General features: G+C 42.1%; 1 protein-coding gene across 1 annotated transcript in view; it reads right to left on the bottom strand.

Moving 5' to 3' along the window:
• Nucleotides 1-16,960, bottom strand: part of MYB (v-myb avian myeloblastosis viral oncogene homolog) — a 23,429-nt gene extending 6,469 nt beyond the window's left edge. Inside the window, exons 1-13 of the mRNA XM_009882280.1 lie at nt 16,805-16,960; nt 15,128-15,199; nt 14,370-14,462; nt 13,748-13,968; nt 11,976-12,210; nt 11,100-11,180; nt 10,598-10,702; nt 9,024-9,281; nt 5,828-5,970; nt 5,313-5,427; nt 5,101-5,226; nt 4,306-4,416; nt 3,587-3,694 (exon numbers count right to left, since the gene is read on the bottom strand). Coding sequence (XP_009880582.1) covers nt 3,587-3,694; nt 4,306-4,416; nt 5,101-5,226; nt 5,313-5,427; nt 5,828-5,970; nt 9,024-9,281; nt 10,598-10,702; nt 11,100-11,180; nt 11,976-12,210; nt 13,748-13,968; nt 14,370-14,462; nt 15,128-15,199; nt 16,805-16,960 — 1,824 coding nt within the window. The remainder of the gene's footprint in view (nt 1-3,586; nt 3,695-4,305; nt 4,417-5,100; nt 5,227-5,312; nt 5,428-5,827; nt 5,971-9,023; nt 9,282-10,597; nt 10,703-11,099; nt 11,181-11,975; nt 12,211-13,747; nt 13,969-14,369; nt 14,463-15,127; nt 15,200-16,804) is intronic.
• Between the last annotated feature and the right edge of the window lie 2,135 nt (nt 16,961-19,095).

Raw genomic sequence — 19,095 nt, 5'->3', positions numbered from 1 at the left:
CCCTACAGTGAAACTAAGTATCATCTGAATGACAAAAACACAGGATGCAAAAATATAGGTTGTAACTAACTCCACTAATATAAAGCAGAAGTATTTGGGACCCGTGCAATGAAGTGTAAGAGTAATTCCACCCCAAGGCGACACGAGGGGCGGTGAGACATCTCCTATTCCTGCCAGGAGGAGAATACTCTATGCACAACCGTGAGATTTGTCACGCAGGATAAAAAAGCTGGCGGAACCTTCACACCTTGCCAGAAAGATCCTACACACAGCTGCCTTTACACCCAGCGTTTCACAGAGACTTAATCGGGGGATCAAATGAGGATGAAGGCCAAACTCTTCTCGGGTCTAAGGGGACTCTTTCTCCCCCTGCTCCAGTGCAACTGTGATACCACCACTTTCCCAGTGTAGTTATGTGCAGCTACCTGACCTCACATGCCTAATGATGCAACATGCTGTTCCTCCTCAGTGACGGTGAATCATATCACGCTATCTGATATGAACATCAACTATTATTTATTAAGTTGCGTACAATCAGTCGTGTGTCCACAATGCAGCAAAAAATATCCTTAGGGATTGCTTTGAACTTTGTTACTTTTGCCTTCTTGGGAACTTAACAGCAAAACAGTAGTCAGGCACTTTGGTGAGTCTATTGCTAGTCAAATATCTTTTTCTTTATGTAAATGCAGTGCAAATTATTAAAGCAAAGAAAAATACTGCAGGCTGGTACTGAACTCTTACGTGAGTTCAAATTTAAAAGAAAATAAAATTTTAAGAACCAAGCATATTAAAAGCATATTGGAAAAAAAAAGTTTAGTGCTCTCTTTCTTTCTGTCTTCCCTCTTCCGCGTACACATCCCAAGGTGGAGAGTGCCATAGTTCTTACTTGAACTGAAGTCAGTGAGAATTTGCCTAAGTAAGAACAGTTGGGTCAGGTCCAAAATATTAACAGCAGCAATGTAAACATATGCAGACACAATTAAATTTCACCCAGATGTGTTCCCTGGTGTTTCATGTCTACCTGCATGCAATCAGTGGATTTAATCCAGTGTTTCTGTGTGCGTCCGTGCGTGTGTATGTGGGCAATATACCAAATTATAAACTAGAAAGCCTAAGAACATGCTAAAACTAGTCATGTACAAAATGCTACCAGTCAAAATCAAGCGCAAACACTAACATTTTCAATTGCTTTGCACCCTTTAGACATGCTGTGTCCTCATCACAGACGTCTGGCTCCACTGGGGTGGAGGGAAAGAAGAATTAGGGCAGAGCAACAGCAGTTTCTGGTGTGAAATAGAGCCACTCCATGTGTCCTTCCTGAGCTGTACGGGGCCATGTTCTCCTCTGATATGAAGCCAAGCAGCTTTACCAGGGGCGAAGCAGATTCTCCCTTTTAACCACAACACTAAGTCCAAATCAGGGAGCGCAGCGATCGGCAGACAGGACCACATTGTAATAAAAAGTCCGTATTTCATTCGGAAAAAGCTATCTGTGCCACCATCATGAAAACCCCTAGCCTCATCCTTCATTTAGGATTGCATTTCAGCTGAAACACTCAATCTTTCTTCATTGGCAGAGAATTATTTTACCTTTGTATGGGTTCACCAAGAAGCTGCATACGGAATATTTATTTGAGGGCTTGTTATAACTGCTTTTTTTTCAGTTCAGCATATTTTAAACACTGAGATGAGTTGGGAAGTAATTTTTAACTCAGCTCTTACTTAAGGAAAAGTCCTCTTTATCCAAACAATGAGAATATATGACTTTTAACATGCAAAATTAAAGGCTTTTCCTGACCAAGGACTGAAGAATGGGATCCAGAATGGCCCACAAATCGATTCCTGTAAACTTCCTGAACAAAGTCAGCGCAAGTGAGGAGAGAAGGTTAAACAAGCCCTTTCGTTTACAACAGCTTGTAAAGAAATTATTTTTAGATAGCAGGAAACATAACACTCTTACACCAAAGATCAAAAGATCCTATTTTACAGTCACCTCAGACGCTTCGTTTTTATTACAGGCGGAGTGCAGGCAACTACCACTGACAGCACAACGCACAACATACTCTGTTGAGCTACCTGAAAACGTTGCCCTAAACCTACGGAGGAGCCCGAAGTTTGGCTGGGGGACATGGCCAGGCGTCAGCACGCTGGCAAGGCAGCAGGACCAGCACCAGCCGGGGAGGTCCAGCGACCCCCTGCAAAGCTGGAGCCCTCGGCTCCTTTGCCGTGAGAGGGTCTGGATTCGGTCCCTAAATAACTGCCCTAACCCAGGGGCAGTGGATCTTCAGACCTTCCTCTTAGCCGTCTACCACGGTGGAGTAAGAACCACGGTTCATGAGAAAGGAGGGAATAAACAATAGGGAGTGTGAGTCTTTGTCCCCTAGGGACACCCCCGTGCCGAGGGGAGACACAGTCCCCGCTCTCCGTGCTGCTTTTCATCAAATGATTCTGCAGTGCAAAATACCAACCTACTCCGTGGAAAACTGTGCCAAACCGGGATATGTGTGAAATTTTAATATCTCACTTGATAATGCCCAGCTAGAAATGCTTAATCAAAACCACGTTTTGTTCATTCCTTCCTACTGGAAATAGCCCCTAATGTAAATTCTGGAAAGAGGGAGGAAAGAAAGGAGTAGCCATGTGGAGTATCTGTCTGAAAGTCAGGAACTATGGAGTTATAATTTCCTTTCTGACAGTGACTCACCCTGGGAAATGAGACACTTTCCCTCAATTCCCCCGTGTGGAGAAGGGATATAAAATCACATTCATCTACCTCAAAAATACGGGCTGTAGTGGAAAGATAATTGATCATTATCTATACAGCATTTCGTTCTCTGAATGACTTCTGTCCACAAGGGTTGACAAAGAGGCTGCTAATGACTTTGGTGGGCTTTGGATCAGGCCCTGTGTAACAGCTCTGTTTTAAAGTACAGCAGTGTATATGTTTGTTAACACTTGGAAAAAGCATAAATATGTAAAACCCAGCTTCACATCTGGCTTACATTAAGAAAGTCGCACATTTCATCCAGTTTAGAGATCCCAAGATGTACAACCAGCCATAAGCATTACGAGGCCCCTTCAGACTACCGTTTACAACCGCATTTCTGGTGCCACCTCAGCCTGCGCTCAGGGAAAGGCCATCCTGGAGCTTGGCTGGACAGGCAATACTGATCGCACCTGTGCCGGCCAGCCGCACAGTGCCAGGGTCTCTGATCTCACCCCGAGGCCAAGGACAAGTTCTGGCCACCACCACATCACTCAACTCCCCTGCTCTCCAAAACAGCAGAGCCGCCTACGAGAAGTCTGTAGGAAGAAGCCTCTGCCCTGCCTTAAATTTTCAATCCCACCAATTTAACACTGGAAGCAGCTGAGTTACAGTGCCCCACGCATGGGGCTTTGCCCTGTTTAGCTTCCTGGCACGGCTGTAGCCACCACGTCCTCACCCTCCACAGGTAAAATGAGATCCTCAGCCATGTTCATCTGAACGCTTCATTCTTCCATACTCCAAACTTAAAATGAGTCTGTGAGAAAGCAATACGTATATGTATTTTTATATTCAAAGGGTATTTTTATCAAAGAATAGTTACCTGCAGAGGACTAGCTAGTGGCCTGTTCCTAGGTACTGCAAACGTTTTGTGAAAACTGCCATCCTCTTCAGACACAGGCATCTTTAAAATAGAGCTGGTAAGAAGATTCTGAACAGGAAAAGAAACAAAAAAACCCCAGTTTTCAGTAACTCAAGAGAAAAACCTGAATTCAAACATATAAAAAGCAAACTTAGCCTGACTGCTGAGGGTGCACCACCAGGCATGGTCACAGATGGACCGCTCAGCCTGGGAGCAGGCTTCAGCCTAGGTGGCCCCTGGGACTTGGCTTTGCAGGACCATTGTCATGTGCAAAGGTTTTTCATCCAGTGAAACTCCCAAGTGCAAGAATGACAGCAACACTGAAGAGTCGCAGCAACCTTTGCACAAAACAAAACAGACTCTCGCTTTCTTTTGCCAGTTTTAACTCCATGACCTAGTCAGTTCTATACAGAGGTACAGGCGTCCTCCAAGCGCAGGCTCTTTACAAAGACTGTGGGCTGCACAATGACTGCAACTTCTGCTACCTCCTATAGGCATTACAGCAATCTAATTAAGTGCGGGATTTTGCTTCTTTTGCTTAATACAGGAAAACGAGACAGAAATAATGAATAATGCCTACTGGTGAGGAAGGTCAGGCAAAATATTTCTCTCCTGCATTTAAGAACTGAACAGGAATGTAGAACAGAAAATCATTTGGTGGTGTGAAAACTTGCACTTACCGGCACATCTTCCATAGTAGATGCGTGTGTAAAGAGCTGAGTGTTCAGGTTTTCTCCTTCCCAGTGATTCGAGCAAAAAAAATTTCCAGCTTTATCTGTTGGAGACTCCACCTGAAAGCAGGAAAGGCACCACGATAAAAACCAACACCTAGCTGACCACAAGGAGATTTATCTGTCAGTTGCTTAATAAATTGAATAAGTATTCTTCACAGCCGTGCACAATGCATGTTTACAGTACTGTCTTTTACGGCACCCTTACTCTTTGCAGAAGAAAAAAGTTCAAGGTTCTCAAAAAAATCCCCACCTAATAAAACTTTGAATACTTGCACTCAGCGCTCTGTCAGTATTCAGGAGTTTAATCCCCTAGAAAGGATTGAGCATATATGTATTTTTAGAACTTTAGTGGCAAAGTAATATAATGCAATGTCCTCAAATGTTCAGGTTTCTAAGTCACTCCATGGAGCTTGGTCCCCGTGGGGTTCTTCTATAGTTTTCACCAATATTAGAAAGATTCAATCCAAATTCCTGTCTAATTTTTTTTTCTTTTTAAGTTTCAAACGAAAACTGCATTAGAACGGCCCAAGCAAACCCCTGCTGAAAACAGCAGAAAGACTTCTATGGAAATCAATGGGAGATGAATTAGGCATGCCTAGTATACTATATAGAACCGACACTAAGATCTTGGGGCTCACATGAAAGAAAAACAGACACAGCTATTAAACAGAAAACGTATTGGTATAAGTTTCTCAGCAAAGAGCGCTGAATTAAATTGCCTCAGGTAAGTTTGAGATTTACCTCTTGTTTGATTTTCTTCAGCAAAGGGGGTCCGCTTTCATGTAGCCCAGCCACTATTGCAGATTCCTCCGACTCCTGCTTGATAACGTCCTGCAGATCTTCTACAAGATGAGTCGGAGTTTGAGGCTGAAAGGAAGAAACGTTATATCCAAGTCCCAGAACATCCCTCTGCACTAATATCAAAGCAACTTTTATCATTGTTTCCTTCTTACCAGCATCTTCAAAGGACCATATTTGATTTCCTGAGCTGCAAGTGCGTTTTTGAATGGAGTGGGTGTTCTTGGAGAGCTCTCTAATATCGACCTCTTGATTGCTGGAGTTCTGAAACTTTAAAAAGAGGGGAAAAAACTTTAAAGGAACATGCTTGGAAATATCACCTCTTTACAGAAATATGTGCATACAGGCAGTGGCTGCTATCAGACTCGGACAAATATCTTCCTGCAATCCTATAATCCATTTTGCTTTTCTGGCAGAACATTTATTTAACTGTGATAAGGTGGAATGGCTTTATTTAAAAAACTGGTGAGTCTATATGCATGATTGTTCCGTATTAATAACCTAGCTCCACAGTTATGAAGTGGAAGTTGTACTCCAAACTAAGGAAAATCTGAATGTGTCAGCAAACAACTCTACAGGAAGCATACAGCGACCCGGCACATTGGTTGCGTGCAAACCTGAAGAAGTGAACCCCTGTGAATCTGACAAGACAACGTGATAACAGACTTACACATGGTTTTCCTTCTGAGTTTTGAAAGTCTGGTCCCTGTGGAATGGCGTGGTAACAGCCATCTTATGGCCGCACACCGGTGTGGAAGTTAGCGCAGGGTTGTCCAGGTTCAGGTTTTCGTGACTGGATGAGGTGTTTAAGAACTGCAGGTAGGGAGAGGAAAAATCAACAGTAGGGAAAGGAAAAATCAACAGGAACATCCGGATTACAAGGATGACTTCTTAAATGGATGTTATTGAACAAAAGAAAAAGAAATTCTTTCCTTCTGATAGACATAAGTGATTCTCTTGACCCTACGATGCGGGTATGTGGGGTACCTGACTACACGGCAAAACAATACTCAACAGTTTGGCTGGAACACTCAGGAAGCCAAAATGAGCAATTCTAGAGAGGGAAGTTATAAAGAAAATGACACTCCATTCCAATGAGAAACACTCTCTACCACTTTGAGAGCCAAATCTTAAAAGCCTGATTTGGATTTTCTGCAAATAAATTTTAATTAATATTAAGAGCAGTGTGCCCAAGTAAGAACTGGGTGAAAATAAGTAAGAGATGTTTCAGGAATAAACCCACAGGAAATGGAGCCAAATTCCACAAAGATTTATATGGGGAACCTAGGTGCTTTTAAGGCAGTAAATAAAGTGTTTGTGACAGGAAAATAAATTTCCTATCATGTCTCTCAAAATAACGTGCTCCGTTTTCACAGCATAAAATGAAAACTGCCACCTGTGATGGGTGCGTGGAGTGTTTTGGAATGGAAACAGCTGACCCAAAAGGAGGCGGCAGTATTAGTTTGCAGAAAATTGCTTTTGCATGAGTTCTGCCTAGTAACCTAAAATATTGTTTCCATTTCTAGTGTCTACAAATCTGTGACCGTAGTGGTATCCTTTATTCCAACAACAATTCACCATATTACCTTCTAGACTTGACTTGTATTGGATTAAAATATACTTCATAAAAATGTGGCATGTAAGAAAATACAGCTTTCACTGGATAAACGATATATGAATAAAATACCTAATAGGTAATGGGAGATACAGTGGGAAATCATTACATGCAATCTTTTACTATCCTTCATGAAATAGTGTTTCTCTGACTTCAAGGACTAAAGCCAAACCAAGGCAAAACCAACACAAACAGACAAACAAAAAAAAACCAAAACACTTTTAAATAGTGCTACAGCTGTGAAACAAAGCAACCATCGAGAGGAATTTGGAAGTGCACCCCAGGCCACTTTAACAGGCCGTTTTCCTCCTCATTCCTATTCCGCTCCACCCCACACGGCCCGGGTTGAGGATGGCGAGCCATGATTTGAATTTGCTGGTTGTTGTCAGTTTGTCTCACAACCTGGATGCTATTTAAATGCAGTTTGGGGTTTTCTAGGTCAATGAATCATACGGTAAGTGGACACAGATGGAAAGTATTACAAATGATCAGAAATGTTAAAACTCTAGTAGTTGAAGGAGTTAACAGCAGGAGCAAAGCAAGCAATCGTATTCCCCTACAAAAAATGATCCAAATAAAAAAAACCAAACCAAAAACCCAAGCCCCACAGATGAGTTTAGAAGAAGAGAATCAACAGTTAGCTTGCTGGTGATCTAAACTGAGCAGTGAAGACTAAGAGCAGTGAGAAGATTCAAACACGGAGTGAAATCAACAAGCGCAACGGCAATTAGTCATTTGTTCCAAAGGATTAGTTTCTAAATTGTTAAGGCTGGGGTGACTTTTGAGAATTAGTAACATCTGTGCAGAAGTCTTGATCTACCTGCGAGGGAGAGAAGGGCAGGCTTTTGACAGGGGAGCGCTTAGGAGGAGTTGAGCTGCTGACGTCAGCTAGGACCAAGGTGCTACCGTGGCCACTGGCTAAGGGGCTGGAGTGCCCTCTCCTTTTGCGAAGAAGGACCCATGGAGCCGTGCTGCCCTGTGAGGCAGATAAGGACTTTGGTGAGCCAGAAGGGCCCTGACTCGACATGGTTTTGCTCAAGTTTGTGATGGGGTGTCCTTGAGGTCTACAAGCACTGGCCCCTCCTTGCTGAAGCTGCGTGACTTTGCCTGAGGGAGCTTTGCTAGCCGAAGTGTCTGTGTCTTCAAAGAATTCAAAACTGCTGAGATCACCCCATGATGAAGGATCCTGAAACAACGTGGGAGGCACGGAGCTATAAGACAGTGTATAGTGCCACCTCATGAAAATACAGTGCTAGGATATGCCCGTAACCACCACCAACAACAAAGCCTTTCCCAGTTCAGTTCAGCTTAACCCTGTTTATTTGAGCAGTAACACTGTGAACATTTATTTGTGTTTTCAATATATACCTTGATCACATCAAACTGTCTAACATCCTAGAAGTGTTGCTGGCAACTGAGTCGCTAAAGAAACATTGAGTCAAATGACGTCCTTATTATCTACTTGCCCATTGCCCAGGGTTTTCTGCTTGGTATGAAGACAGTGCCTTTCGCTACTAAAAAAATGTGTGCCTTGGGCTCTCAGCCAAGACTGGTCTCCTCCTAACCTGCACGTCTGCTCTGGACATGCTGAATGGGATGTGGCACTGCGTGAAGCAGGCACCTCTGCTGCTGAAGGAGGGGGCCACCAACAAACGTATTTCAGCGTGTCACTTGTGTTACATGTAGTATCCCAGAGACCACAACGAGAAAAGGTCCGTGTCAATGTCAGTCAGCTACTCGGTGTTTAAAATGCGTGTTTCCAGTTCTTCACATATGCCAGGGCAAGCTCCTTAAACTTTGAGAAGCAGCTATTGAAGCTACAAGGAAAAACTTCTAGAAAATGATGCAGACACATGAGCAGCCACACATAAACCTACGGCATGTGTCACTTCAAATATAAATAAGTATCACTTCACTGTTTAAAATCTTTCACGGTGTCTCTGGTTTTATTTTAAGGAGACTTAATATCAAGAGGTTGTTTCAAGCTCCTATTGTGCAGTTAGCTAAAAAACACACTCCCATACCAAGACGTAGCAGGAAAGGGAGACACCCACAAAAAGCATACACATCCATGCTCCAGGGCTTCATTTATGAGCAGCCACATTTTGTTATGTCAGAAACTAAGCTTCGGATCTTGCAGCAATCAGAAGTTACTCGGAAAAAAAACCAAACGCATTTAGGACTGTCCCAGTTCCTCTCCCCTTACTCCTTGACCACGCACGAATCCACCTGAGGTGGCAAGTCTACTTACGGAGTCTATTAACTGGAGTGTTTCTGCAAATTCTAAGAGATTCTTAACATTATCCAAGATGTTGCTCTGGTGAACAATCATGCACCGGGCAGGGGATGCACTTTCCTCAGGTAAGCAACCGTGATCCACCGGTGGAGATGGAGTACAGTGGTGATGTTCCCCCAAACAGGAAACAGGTGCATTGTCACCACTGGTCCTGGTACTGTCAGCAATCGTGGTGCTGTGCCAGCCGGGGTAGTTTGATGTGTGGTTCTGTGTCTAAAGGAAGAAGAAAAAAAAAAGAAAAGGAGGGGGAAGAAGGCAGAAGGAACTTAGCAATGAAATTGCACAAGGTGTCAGATGCCACTGGAGGAAAGATAAAAGTAGTTGCATCATCATCTAAAAGCTTATGCCTATGAAACAATTGTCAAGATGTTTCCTTTCATCAGTGCAAGATCTCGTTTTAAGTAATATCGGCATTGTATTTGTTATCCCAAAGTTACCTCATAATTTACTTCCAGGATTATGAGCATATATCATTACTAACACATAATCAATTCATACTGTGTTACTCCAAAAGCTCAAAAAGTGTCTGCAAGTCATTTTCTGTGAGAAGCAAGAAACGGCAGGGTTTCCCTACTGAGCGCTCAGCACTGTAGAAGGCTAAAGGGTTTAAGAGTTAGAGTTGCTTTTGTTTGCTTATCTCCTTTTCTTCTTCTATCCCTGTCTAATGCTACAGCTTACACCAATGCAATGAAGAGGCTGTCAAATCAACGTGGTTAGGAAAGCAGAAGAACAAATTAACAGAAGTTTCTTTCCAGTGTGATCATGCAACAGAAGAAATTGCAAAACATTAACTAAAGTTAAAAAGTGACCAAACTAACGTATCATGCATGCAGTTGTTTTACTATTAATTTATATATTACCCAAAAAAAAGAATCTGCTGGCTATCACCTATCTTCAAAAACAGTTTGGGGATTCTTGGCTTTGGTGATGGTGTTAAGTAATTACGTAAGGGTTTTCACACATTAACATTCAATGGTGTACACAACCAGGTGTGAGAATTCAGTAATAGCCAGCAATTGTTCCACACATGCAGTTATGAAGAATCTAACATTATTCAGAGAAGTAAAACAAACTGTCAAACGTGCACCAAGTCTGAAGCTTACAAAGTGTATAAAACACAGCTGAAGGAAAGAATACAACAGAGAAGAGAAATCTAATGTACAGGCACTACATTTTCATCACATGAACCATTGCACACTTTCAGAAATGCAGATCCCACTGATTTAAGACCTGTGGGATTTATCATTTTTGTACAATCATCATGTTACCAATGTTACGTCATGTAACAGAGCCCAGCCCTGCTCCCACTTTGCAAAGTAAAATACCTGCAAATCGTTTGCCTTTTATTTTTCCAATAAAAGAATTTAGAAAGCAAATACAGATGATATATGTGCTATGTTTCATCCTTTTAAAACGGAAATATAGAGCCTTGATTAGTATCGAAGGCAGAGGGGGAGTAAAAAGTTAAAAAGACAAGCACTGGGGTAATGCTGCTATCCCTCCATCCAAGCACACAGTGACAATCTTACTGGTAATGCCTGCTGCCCTTTCAGTTCATTCTCAGTCGACATTAGTAGCAACTCTAATTCCTTTATTCGTTTTTCTTTCTCAGGGTCTTCATCATTATAGTGTCTCTGAAATTAAGAGTTAAGGGAAAAGAAAAGATAAAGGTCTGATAGGATGTAGCAACTAAAATGCTTATGGCTTGCCGTCCTGTGGTTATAACAGCCAAATTAGACTCAAAGACGAAACAAATGTCAATTGTGTTTTCCACTACCAAAGTCCCTGCTGAATTTCAGTATAGACATTTGAAACGGAGAAAGTGAAAGCTATCACACCAGATCTCAACTACTGTGTTTTAAATCCACTTCAGAAGAAGCAATTATTAGCCATGTTAGAACTCCCCCACCTTCCCCATTTTCTCTCTTCACACATACTACATTAAAATGTTTCCTTAATGTGCAATGCCTGCATTTTGACTTATCAAACATTAAACAAATTGACTCTTGAAATGATGTTCAAGTTATCTACCTGAATAGCTGCAGCAGCTGGCTGAGGAACATTGACAATATTTACATGCAGTGCTACTGGATATGGGATCTGACCAGGGACCTAGGCCAAAAAGCAAAAGACACTACAAGTTATTATTTCTATCATATTGACTGCCTGTATTGTGAATTTGTGTTAAGCGTACTTTGGTTTTAGGTACTTAACATTTATCATCTATGGAGAGCAATAGCGAAAAAAACCAACAATATTTACAAGAAAAGTAAACAGTTTTTTAGGAATATGCCACTGAGAATTACAGAGGAAGAAGGAAAATTCATATATGAAATATCTACCCTTCCTGAACAAGAAAAGATGAATAATTTACAGATGCATTTATAAGTTTTTTCTAAATAGAAGTGAAAGTGCAAAAGATGCAATTTATTATCATCTAAAACTCTACAATGTAACTGTCTGAAGCAGCAGCCTGTTTCATTATTAATCATTATTAGAAAAGGAATCAGATTAAAAACAATACTTGTTTACTTGGTTCTGACAGGCAGCCCACAAACAGAATATTACTGAAGGCAACGTGGGAAATTTTGACATAGAACACAGACTTAACCAGATTCAACTCATTTTCAACAAGTGCAATATTCACTACAAGAAGAAACAGTACTGGAAACATGTTCACTGCTTACAAGACGTTAAAAATGGCGAACCTGATTCCACCACCTGAATGCAATCAATTTGAAACGTATGTATTTTCATCACTGAATGAAGTCAAAGTCAACGTGGTCCTCGCCTGACATCAAACGCATACAAGTCCCCCAAGACTGGGAGAAAACCCTTCATGCTTCCTGAAATCAGGGATGGCAAAACAAATGAAAAAAAAATAACCCCACATTTTCAGGCACTTACGTTTTGTGGCTCGGAGATGTGGTAGTAGGGGTAGTCACTGCTCAGCGGGGGTTGGCCGGCTACCGGCAGCTGTGCAGAAGGCGGGTTGTGAGAAAAGGCCATCAAGTGGTTGCTCTTCTGAAAGCCGGTGGCTGCTGAGGAGTGACAGGCTTTGGAGGACTCCTGCAGGTAGCCCTCCTGCTCGACCTTTCGGCGCATGGTGGAATTCCAGTGGTTCTTGATAGCATTATCAGTTCTGCAACACAAATACATACGTCTGAGGACTTGTAAAAAACAGAGTTTCCAATTCAGACTGAGATTAATGGGCAGGAAACTGCTGTTGGCATTTGTGTTTAAACCTCGAACCGTTCTCTGACCTTCCTCCTGCCCCACCTTTACAAATGTTACTCTCAACTTCTCAGGAAAGATGCTCAGTATAAAAGGTATGGGAAAACAAAAGGGCTATGGTTGTTTCTGTACTTTTTGAAGCAATCTTTTAGGTCCTGGAACTGTAAGAAATTAATAACTTCACCTCATTCCCATGAGGTGAGGTGACAGCAAAGGCTAACACCCCCTGGAGGCTTCCCTAAAGGACTGCCAACATCATCTTCCTGCCTCTTCATATTGCGCTGGACTTTTATTGTATCTCATCACTGGAAAGAAAAACTGTGGAGAACAGCTGTGAAAAGGCTATCTTCCAAGCAACTTTCCAACCGGCCACCCAGACAAGGACAACATCATGCTACACGCACAAATTCAGTAAACAAAGCTGTTGGGATTTTTCTTAGCTGCAGAAAATCTGAGATTCAAATTCTCACACACATGAGGCAGAAAAAGCAAACTTATGAAGTCTGTGAGATTTTAAGAGTAAGCTTAGAAACAGCTCCTCTATTTGAAACACATCACCACCACACGGTATCGTTGAAAGTGGTATCTGTGATGTGTGGAAGCTACAAAAAAACCCCACCTTTCCAAGGAGTAATTCCTTTCTTGTTTTCTTCTAGCAGGTGAAAGCAGCCTAGGGAACGCCCGCTTAAAAGGCTATCATGATCTTAGGCATTATATTTAGATCTTGAAGATGTTTCACCAAATAGCAGGAATAAAAATGGGAAGGGAAACCTCTCCCTTGCTTACATTATTTGCTTGCCTACACTTCATGTTGAGTCACTTTAAATACAGAGCAAATAAGACACTGAATCTCTGAAACTATGTGCAAGCTGTGCATAAGCTTTCAATGAGACAAGCATTTCCAGGACCAGAGTTTGAGGAAGTCAGTTTCTCCTGGTTTATACGTGGATTTTTAACAGGTCAAAATCATCTGGATGATTCAGGAGCATTTAGAAATGTTGAAGCAGCCTTCGCTTAAATCATTTTGAACAAACAGAATGGGTTTCATGTTAAAGGCATACCCTTAGCTTGATGTAAATTAAGTTCCACTTGCAGAGCCTGATCCTTCACTGTTAAATCAATTTGAATTTTGACAGCTAATGCAAGCACAAAGAAGATTGCACAGACATTTAAGAAACTTGTTACAGTCTTGCTCTAGTTACTGTGGGGGCTTTTACCTATGGCAAACATCAAATGCATGTAAAAATAGCGTAATGTTCCATGTACTGACCAAACAGCACAGCTCCCCACTGAGAAAGCGCACATCTAATGTCACTGGCTTTCCAGGTTTTGATTCCAAAATTTTTTGATTTATAGTGTGCAGCCCAAGGAAACAGAAAGAAACTGCTCAGACCTGCAGCTTTTTCCTTTTTTCCTATTTAAGAACTAAAGGTATATGTCATTACCGTCCAGGCAGCAACTTTGCAATTTCTGCCCATCTGTTTCCCAGCCTCTTGTGTGCCTGGTAAATAATTCTATCTTCCTCTTCTGTCCAGGAGGTTTTCTTCACTTCTGGATTCAAATGGTTGTGCCACCTCTCCCTGCACTGTTTTCCAATCCTTCCCTTCAAATGCTTAGCAATGACAGACCAGCGCTTTGGACCGTATTTCTGCACGAGTTCTATTACCTTCAAAGAAGGACATAAAAACTGCCTGTATTTAATGATGCATAACGAATCAATGAAATTTTTCTGTGGTGGAACAATATTTTCAATGACATTTCTCAAAATTCCCATGGTAAAACTAACACACGATTAAGGTTCCCCACTTCCCACTTATACTTGTACCCAAAAGGAAAAATACGGTAATAGTTAAGACATTTCTCAACTGCATTTCTACTTTACAATGCTGTAAAGGAATGTTAATTAATTTGTGTAGAAAACTACACAAATACTAAGCATTGAAACTATAGGATCAGTCTGCTTCTGGCCATATTAGTGTTGGGACCACCAGAGTCTCGAGGAGTTTTGCCCCAACACGTGAAATCCGCTCGTAAGGCATTTATCAGATGGAAAGGAAAACTGATTACCCTTTGATCCTCCTCTTTAGTCCACGGACCTTTGATAAGTTCTGGGTTTAGTACCTTCTGCCATCGGTGCTGGCACTGAACATCTGTCCGATTCTAGTGAAATGTAAAATATGCAAAGCAGACCATTCTTTAGACAAGATGAATGTAGAGTGATAACGCTCTTATCTAGGTAAGCTTGTTCCTGATGTATTTCAGATACAACTACTAAACAATATGAAGTGACATATATATAATAATATATGGAGTGTCTGAGAAGGAGGTGCTCAACTATCACTGCTCCCTGAACTAGATAATATTTCCATCATTCCTGCAGTGATGACTGTATCACCAAAACCACACAAACTGACTCTGCACCATCTGGCACAATAGCTGTCACGGTTTCACATGCAGTATTTCTAAAACAGCCTAAGTGTCCACAAAACAATTATCTTCTAAATCACACTTACAATTCAAAGCTATTTTTTCTCTGCGCTGGGACATTTTCTTTCAGTGTCATATTGACCATCTACTGTGCAACATCCCTCCAACCCCCATTTTTGCCGGTTTGTTTTTTTCTAACCCTTTCTGAGAAATGAAAGGAAAATTAAGGTAAGGGTTTCCACAATATTCTAACTAAATTTCTGAGGTCTCCATCTGTGGAGGTTTTATATCTCCTGAAAAAATGTAACTATAAAGCAACCACTCCCCTTTCCCGTACTTAGAAACCTCTGATAAAGAGTTGTCACTAGAACTGGAAACAGAAACCAATATCCACCTACAGGAAGGAAATTGGCAATAACTTTCCAGTCTTCCGTGCCATTCTGCTCCACAAGCTTCTTCAGTTTCTCATCCTGAATCATTAAAAAAACCAGACATAATTAATATCGCAATCTCTTATAATACAAATGAAATACATTCAAAAAAAAATTGCCTCCTTCTAGCTTTTTATGTATCTATTTCTGCATCCTGAGTGTAAGGGGAGGTGGTCTGTAGCCTTCTCATATATTTCATTGCCTTAATCAGGAGATTTTTCTACTCCTGTGGATTTTGGTAGGTTCTTTACTGTGCTGCAGGAGAAAGACTGACTTTTTCTGTGCTGTTCTTTGATTCGCATTATACATTCCCATCTTACTGCTCAAAGCAATGTAACTGTTATTCTTGTACTGGGTTTACAGGAGGGCATGGATGCTTAGATGCCAGGCATCAGAAGAACGATGAAATTCAGTCACACTCAGGCACCCAGCTCTCTGGGGAGCTCTAAAAATCACAGCCGTGAGCTTTATATGTCTTGCAAGTGATGGGTGTTCCAGCAATTTGCTTATTGCCTATCCATGTACAATGAATGCACAATAAAGCTAATGGCTCCTTTTTGCCCCTGATCACTGTGAGGGAGTTTTGCATACTCACACCAGCAAGAAATTTGGCCCAGTATTTTTAAGGACAAGGCCAGAAATATAGACTCTAAAGACAAAAGAAACCAGTGGCATGTACTGGGAAGGACTGAGATAGTGTAAGACAAGTGAGAACTGCCCCAAGAGATAAGAGGAGGGGAGCAACCTCTCAAGCGCCTCCCAGTACGCTCCCAGTTCATGTGAAAGGAAAGTGGGCATTGGACCGCATGGCCATCCCTTCCTCCCAGGCCACGTCACAAACACATCCACCTCTGTAAGAACAGACGATGACTTAAAAAAAATAAAAAATGCTTGCAAGAGGTGACCTGCCACTGTTTATATATCAATATACATTGTTAGAGAGAAGAAATTCAAAACATAGCTTAAGAACTGCATTAATGTATTTCACAATAAACTCAAACCAGTTAAATGGCCACAGGATATCCACCTGGCAAAGGAGGTTGATACCACAATTTACCCGGAAAGTCAGCACAAGGGTACCATGACTAAAATGCATTTTGACCTTCAAAACCAAAATACATCTTGAATGCTCAATTTTGGTACTGCTGGATTTCTTTCTCCCAGCTTTTAATTTCTTTCCACTCAGAATCACAATGCTGCAATTAAAGTGCAAATTTCAAATGGCACAAAAGGACTGCAGCAGTTTCTGCCACAGTTGTTTGCTGCTGTGGGACACTGAACACACGTCAGTTCTCGCATAGCAACCATTTTCAAACAAAAAAAGGCAGCGGTAACAATCAAGCATTGCTGCAGGTGACTCTTAATCTGTTTCTCCAACAGGGATTACATGGAGACTCACGTACTTGTAACGTAGACCTTGGTGGACATAAAAAAAATGTGCTTATACACTTTATTTAAAAGACAAGAATGATCCTCAAAGTTAAATAAAACACTGAGTGTAGCTAAAGGGTCGAAAACTTTGTCCTCATTCATACACATGGGACTGTCACTGAAGTTAGTTTGCAGGTAACCAACTCAGAGGAGAACATGATCCATGCTCTCTCCGTCTTTTTACACGCAGGAGATGGATGAACTTGGATTTACCTCTTCGCGGGTCCACCTGGTTTTGCCTAAGTGACGTTTGCCCGTCTTAGGAAGCAGACCATCATAGTCATGATCATACATCTCAACATCTTCTTCGTCATCATCACTACTATATATACTGCAGAAGGAAACACAGCGAGACACAGAGTGGAACATGAGGACTTGAGCTCCTGAATTACAAAGCACAAAAAAACCCACTACAATCCTTACAAAGGTTACACAGATAAAAGTTTTAAAACTTGCACAACAAGATTTTGTTCTGCATTCTGTTGTTCTAGTATTCTGAACTGGTTCTGCTGTTTTTGGTATCCACAGATACAAGCAAAGGGCTGGCAACCTTCGTATTACTGTGCATGTTTAGACCTGCTCTTACTGTTAGTTCAGTGGTGAATTACACATTTGGCAAACTTTCAACCAATGAAGGTTTCAAATTAAAATACAATGTTTGGGACAATAAAAAGAACTAGAGGCTGGGTCCATTACACAAGTGCGTGTTCCAAATCTTTAACTCGTGCCGTACATTCTGAAAAATATTAGTGTTTTTGTATGTTTAATAGAGCGGATAGTTATATTGTTACCAAGTAAAACAGACTGTGTGTAAATAGAAAAAGTTAACCAATAATGACCTTGTTTAAGAATATGGTCATGGACCCTATATGTGAAGGCAAAGTTTCTATAATTACGTAAAACCAGTAAGTGGCAGCATTAGCATGCAATAAGCTCTAATATAAAATGTGCCTCTGCCATTTATGGGTCTGGACAGACAAGAGCTGAGGACAAGTATACTTAACATTCTGCAACCGACAAATGATTGAACGCTTTTATACTCTCCCTTTCTCTAACTTAAGACTTTATTACCTCTACTCCATTTCTAAATACCTCATACTGTTTTTGAAATACTCTGCTACTCACCTAATTCATGACTAAGGGATTTCCCCAGAGGCTATCTATGGGTAAAAAGGACTCTATTACTCTTTTCACAAACAACACTTGCTCTACTCGGTTAACTAAAACTAAAAGAGAGTGTTTTGCAACAGGAGCTGTCTTTCTGGTGGGCAGTATTTGATTTTCAACTTTTAAAATATGGGCAGCAGTTTTGACGCTTCAGCTAAGAGACGATAACCGCAAGCACTAGAAAGGAGACAATATCATGCTATGAGACTAAAAACTGTGATATATCTGATGGTATGGTATGCTGCGGTATGTTAACGTATGACTAAGACATTAAAATAAAGTTATTTTGGAATAAAATGATCAGGCATTGTTTATCCCATTAACCTGTTTTCAGGAGATCACTTTTTAAATGAAGCGGCAGTGCGGCACGGAGACTGTTAGTCAAGATCCAAACACCTCCAAAATGCAAGCTGTTAAATGTATATTCTTTTAAAGTACACTGGGTTAATCACTCCTTACATCTTCAACCCTGTTTCCTGGCCTGTGACATGTGCCATGAAAACTATGCTACACGGAGGAAGTTTTCCACAGCCTACAGTGATATGTGCGGCCCTCCCCCAGCCTCTCTCCTCCTGGTGGCCCCTGACTCACCCACCTGGGGTGGCCCCTGACTCACCCACCTGGCCCATCGCTGCCACCCTCCACTCGCCCCCACGGTGCCGCAGTCCTCCAGCTCGCCTGGCCCCACAGTTCCCTCCCTATTCCCCGGCCCACGCAACCGTTTGGGGGAAGCCCTGAGTGAAGCTCCCATTCTGCACCCCAAGGCGAGCACGCACCCCTGGCTGGCAGCTGGAACCTCAGCAAAGCTCGCACGCTCCAGCTGCCACGAGCGGGGCTCCTTCCCCTGCCGCCACCCAAAGTAGATTCACTTTTCTAAGTGACACACAGACACAGCTGTGCCACTGCCCATATGCCAAAGGAAGTTTTGTGGCTCAGTGTCCAAGTATCGTTTTGAAAATGACTTTCGCAGCCAGTAAAAGCCCCAGGTATGGATGCATCCATCAACGATGCTTCCTGCGGGGCGAACGTGTTTCAGGCACAGCAGCCAGGCGCCGCGCCGCAACGGCTGCAGAACATCAGCGGCGAAGAGGTTAAACCGATTTAAGTGCGGTGCCAGCAATGTAACCGGTTTATTTAAATAACCGGGGCCTTGCTGGCACCGCAGACCTGAGCAAACCCCGCTGTATTACCTGCGTCCTCCAGCAGGAGAAAAGGGCCCTGGGATTTCGGGACTCCCGGTGACTGCTTTAGCCACCCGGGCCCTCAGCGTCGGTCCAAAACTTTTTACTATTTTTTTGCCCCTCGGGCCGCAGTCCCGCAGACTCCCCCCTCCCCCC

This window comes from Charadrius vociferus, unplaced genomic scaffold, assembly GCF_000708025.1.
Source record: "Charadrius vociferus isolate BGI_N301 unplaced genomic scaffold, ASM70802v2 scaffold13, whole genome shotgun sequence".
Classification (NCBI taxonomy): Eukaryota; Metazoa; Chordata; class Aves; order Charadriiformes; family Charadriidae; genus Charadrius; species Charadrius vociferus.
The sequence above is the reverse complement of the archived record's forward strand: the minus strand, read 5'-3'. Positions and strand labels throughout refer to the sequence as shown.